Here is a 5,606-nt window from a genome sequence, read left to right as displayed (position 1 = left end):
AAGGGACCATTCCCTGGAGAAGGATGTCATGCTTGGTAGGGTGGAGGGTCGACGAAAGAGGGGGAGGCCTTCAACGAGATGGATTGACACAGTGGCTGCGATGATGGACTCAAGTATAGCGGGGATTGTGGGGCTGGTGTGGGATCGGGCAGTGTTTTGTTCTGCTGTGCATGGGGTCGCTATGAGTCGGAAACGACTACGGCACTTAACAACTAACAACAACAACAATGGTGATTGGTCTAGGGAGATATATCAGAGCAGATTGCTATGACTGCAGGGCCTGATACTCACCCATCACAAACACTGAGGTGCCTTCATCGAGCATCTTTTCCAAGTGCTTACTCAAGCCATCAAACTTCACACAGTGGTAGGTTCCACTATCTTCCCTGGTGACATTGTGGATATAGATGGAATAATCCCAATTAAATGGCTTTAGTGTCCGCTTGATTATAGGCATCACCCCAGGGAAGAAGCCATGTTTGAAGTTATAAATTTCCTGCTGGTCCTCATTTCTCACCTTGATCCATTTTACCATGTCATCGGTCCAGGAGCTGACCACTGTACACCTTAGTAAGAGTGTCTCTCCTTTTGCCACTAGCATGGGGCCCTCAGGCTGTAGCACCTGCCACTCAATCATATTCCTTTGCTCAGAAGTTCCTGCAACAGAGGTAGAAAGCCATTGCACTCAGGAGGAAGGACTTAGAGCCCTAAGAGGCAAGCTTAAAACAATATCTTTATCTAACCATTATCTAGCTAAGAATAATTGCATAGGACACTACAGGGGAGTAGTTGTAGAGGGAAAGGAAAGAGGAGAGATGAGATGGCTGGTTGGAGAGAACAAACTAAACTAGAATTCTATGCTGAGTGAAAATATCTTTCCAAAGGAAAAGCAAAATAGAATTCTTAAGCCACATAAACATAAACCCACTTTATAATATAATCTAGAATGTTCAGGTAGTTCTGCAGACAGAAGGAAAGTGACTTCAGATGGAAATATAGGTTTACACAGAAAAAAGAAGAGTGCCATAAATAAAAGGTGCTCTGGTGGCATAGTGAGTAACACATTTGGCTACTAACCAGAAGGTCAGTGGTTCAAACCCATCAGCTGTTCCACAGGAGGCAGATGAGGCAATCTACTTGCATAAAGAATTATAGCCTTGGAAAGCCAATGGGAGTCACTATGAGTCAGAATCAACTTGATGGCAGTGGGTTGGTTGGTTCATTGGTTGCCATAAATAATACCTACATGGGTAAATATATAGTCTTTTTTGACAAAAGTATTTTAATGGTACACTAGAAAATAACTATTAAATGTAAAGTAAGTAAGGAAGGAATCAAGGAAGAAAAAAGATATAATCACTGTCGTCGAGTTGGATCCAACTCATAGAGACCCCTCCTTGGGTTTCTGAGGCAGTATCACCACTGAAGTTGATTGCCCAATCTTCTTTCCAAGGAGTGGCTGGCTGGTGGGTTTGAACCACCAGCCTTCTGGTTAGCAGTCAAATGCCTTAGGCACTATGCCATCAGAGCTCCTATAAGACATATAGGAAACAAATAAAATATTTAAGAATAAATTTAACCAAAGATTTGTACATTGAAAACTACAAAATATTGTTGAAAGAAATTAAAGAATGCCTAAATGTAGTGTAGTGCCTAAGGCATTTGACTGCTAACCAGAAGGCTGGTGGTTCAAAACCACTAGCCACTCCTCAGAAGGAAGGTTGGGAAATCTACTTCTGTAGTGATACTGCCTCGGAAACCCAAGGAGGGGTCGCTATGAGTCAGATATGACTCTGTGGCAGTGGGTTTGATTTTGGTTTAAATGCATGCTATGTTCATGGATCAGAGACTGCCTTAGTCAACTGGTGCTGCTGTAACACAAATATCACAAGTGGATGGCTTTAAAGACCAAAAATTTATTTTCTCACAATTAGTTCTGGAGGCTAAAATTCCAATAAGGGTCTCAGTCATGCCAATTCTTTCCCTGTCAGTAACCCTGGGTGTTCATTGGTTCCTTGGTATTCCTTAGCTTGTAGTAATCCTTACATGATGTCTCTCTTCCCCTATATGTATGTCTGTGTCTTTTTGTAGTTCAGAAGTGATTAGGTGTAGGATTCACCCTACACTAGTATGGTTCCCATTAACAAAACAAAACAGGATCACATCCACATGTACAAGGGCCAGAAGCTCAACACATATTTTTGGGGGACACAATTCAATTCATACAAGAGACTTAATATTATTAAGATGACACTATACCCCAAATTAATCTACAAGTTCAAGGAAGTTCTTATTAAAATTCCAATATCCTTTTCTTGCTGCAATTGAAAAGTTCATCCTAATATTTTTAAAGAAATGCCAGGGACCAAGAGTAGTCAACCAAACCAAACCCATTGCCATCAAGTTGATTCTGACTCATTGCGACCTCCATTGGGTTTCCAAGGCAGTAAATCTTTATGAAAGTAGATTGCCCAGTCTTGCTTCCACAGAGTGGCTGGTGGGTTTGAACCACCAACCTTCTGGTTAGCAGTAAGATGCCTTAGACCCTGTGCTACCAGAGCTCCTTAGAGTAGCCAAAGCAATCTTGAAAAAGAAGAATAAATTTAGAGGGTTCACATTTCCCAATTTCAAAACTTACTACAAATATACCATAATCAAGATAGTGTGATACTGGCATAAGGATAGACGTATAGATTAATGAACAGAATTGAGAGTCTAGAAGTAAACACATACATCTATGGTCAACCGATTTTCAAAGAGAGTGGCAAGACAATTCAACAGGGAAAGAAAAGAAGTCTTTTCAACAAATGGTGTTGGGACAACTAGATATCCAAATGCAAAAGAATAAATTTGATCCCTACCTCATACCATATACAAAACTTTAGCTCAAAATGGATCAAAGTCCTAAAGGTAAGAGGTAAAACTATAAAATTATTAGAAGAAAATGGAATAAATATCCATGCCTTTGGACTTGGCAGTGGTTTCTTAATTATGACCCAAGCAGCACAAGCAATCGAAGAAAAAATAGATAGACTGAAATTAATCAAAATTAGAAACTTTTGTGCATCAAAGGACATCATCAAGAATGTAAAAAGACAACCTATAGAATGGGAGAAAATATTTGCAAATCATTACTGATAAGGGTCTAGTATCTAGTGCCTAAGGCATTTGACTGCTAACCAGAAGGCTGGTGGTTTAAACCCACCAGCCACTCTTCGGGAGGAAGGCTGGGCAATCTATTTCTGTAGTGATACCACCTCAGAAACCCAAGGAGGGGTCACTAAGAGTCGGATCCAACTCGATGGCAGTGAGTGAGTGGGTGATCTAGAACATAAAAGAGCTCTTACAATTCAACACCAAAAAGACAAATTACTCAATTAAAAAATGAGCAAAGGACTTGAAAAGACATTTCTCCAAAAGAGATCTAAAAATGGCCAATAAGCATATAAAACTGTGTTCAACATCACTAGTCAATAAGAAAATGGAAATAAAAACCACAATGAGATACCATTTCACATCCATTAATGGCTTTGAGCAAAACCAAAACAAAACCCAGAAAATAAAATATCTTGGTAAAGATGTGGGAAAATGAGAATCCTTGTTAATTGCTGGTAGAAACTTAATACCATGCAACGACTGCAAAAAACAGTTGGCAGTTTCACAAAAGGTTAAACACAGAACTACTATATAATTAGGCAAGTCCATTTCTAGGTATATGAAAACCAAAACCAAACTCACTGCCTTTGGGTCAATCTTGACTCATAGCGACCCCTCCTTGGGTTTTCCAGGAGTATCTGTATGGAAGTAAATTGCCCAATCTTTCTTCTGAGGAGTGGCTGGTGGGTTTGAACTGCCAGCCTTCTGGTTAGCAGTCAAATGCCTTAGACACTACACCATCGGCGCTCCCTACCCAAGAGAAATGAAAATATATGTCCACACAGAAACTTTAGCATATGTAGAGAAGCATTATTTCTGATAGTCAAAGGAGAAAACAATACAAATGTTTCTCAGTGTAATGTTGTAAAATGTGCTTGATATGTATCAAATAAATATAATCTCTATTCAAATCCCAGCAGGCTTTGTTATGAAAATTGACAATCTTATTTAAAAATTCTTAGAATTCTTGAAAAAGAAGAATGAATTTGGAGAACACTATCTGGTTTTAAGATTTATTATAAAATGACAGTAATCAAGATGGTATAGTATTGGCACAAAGACAGACAAATGTATCAGTGGAACAGACTTGAAAGTTTGTTACACTGAAACATTACTGCTGTTGTTGTTGTTAGGTGCCATTGAGTTGTGTCCGAGTCATAGCGAACCCATGCACAGCAGAACGAAACACCACCCGGTCCCGTGCTAGCTCTGTGATCCTTGCTATACTTGAGCCTATCGTTGCAGCCACTGTGTCAGTCCATCTCGTTGAGGACCATCCCCTCTTTCATCGACCCTCCACCTTACCAAGCATGCCATCCTTCTCCAGGAAATGGTCCCTTCTGACAACATGACCAAAGTAGGTGAGACGAAGTCTGGCCATTCTCGTTTCCTTGGAGCATTCTGGCTGCATTTCCTCCAGGACAGATTTGTTAGTTCTTTCAGCAGTCCATGGTATTTTCAGCATTCTTTGCCAGCACCACAACACAAAAGCATCAATTCTTCTTCAGTCTTATTCATTGTCCAGCTCTCACATGCATATGAGGTGATTGAAAATATCATGGCTTGTATCAGGCACACCTTAGTCCTCAAGGAGACATCCTTGCTCCTCAGCACTTGAAGAGGTCCCAGTGTAATACGTTGTCTAATGTCCTGACTATTGTTTCTGTTGGCTTTGATTGTAGAACCAAGCAATGCGAAGTCTTTAATAACTTCAATCTTTTCTCCATTTATTGTGAGGATTTTTGTTTTTGTAATCCATACTGCAGACTGTATTCTTCAGTCTCCATCAGTAAGTGCCTCAAGTCAGCCTCACTTTCTTGGCATGGTGTTTCTTGGGAAACATTACTTGGGTGGTGCAAACAGTTTGCTTTCAACTACTAACCTAATGGTTGATGGTTCGGATCCATCTAGTGGCACCATGGAAGAAAAAGCCTGATGATCCGCTTCTGTAAAGGTGGCAGCCAAGAAGACCCTGGGGAGTAGTTGTGCTCTGTTACACAAGGGGTCACCAGGAGTTGAAATTAACTCAAAGGCTACAAGTTTGGCTTTTTTTGCATATCTGTGGACAACTGATTTTCGAGAAAGGTACAAAGGCAATTTAATGGAGAAAGAGGTATTTTTAACAATGATGCTAGCATAATAGAAATCCATATGCAAATAAACAAACTTTATTCATATCTTGTACCAAATTTGAAAAATTAACTCAAAATGGACCATAGAACTAAATGTAAAATGATGTAATTTCTAGATGAGAATGTACAAAAAAAATCTTTATAACTTTTGGTTAAGCAAAGATTTCTTATATATGACACCACAATCATGATCCTTAAAAGAAAAAGTTAATGAATTTAATTTAATAAAGATTACAAAGTCTTCCTGTTAAAAAGACACTGGTAAGAGAATGAAAAGACAAGCCAGAGAACAGAAGAAAATCTTTGCAAAATATTTAT

The 5,606-nt window shown here is 39.4% G+C and overlaps 1 protein-coding gene across 1 annotated transcript in view; it reads right to left on the bottom strand.

Annotated features, from left to right (window-relative positions):
* Positions 1-5,606, bottom strand: part of SIRPB2 (signal regulatory protein beta 2) — a 41,789-nt gene that overhangs the window by 7,472 nt on the left and 28,711 nt on the right. Inside the window, exon 4 of the mRNA XM_007934699.2 lies at positions 292-657. Within this exon, the coding sequence (XP_007932890.2) occupies positions 292-657 (366 nt within the window). The remainder of the gene's footprint in view (positions 1-291; positions 658-5,606) is intronic.

Source organism: Orycteropus afer, unplaced genomic scaffold, assembly GCF_000298275.1.
Source record: "Orycteropus afer afer isolate SDZICR_OR568_19922 unplaced genomic scaffold, OryAfe1.0 scaffold00020, whole genome shotgun sequence".
NCBI lineage: Eukaryota > Metazoa > Chordata > Mammalia > Tubulidentata > Orycteropodidae > Orycteropus > Orycteropus afer.
The sequence above is the reverse complement of the archived record's forward strand: the minus strand, read 5'-3'. Positions and strand labels throughout refer to the sequence as shown.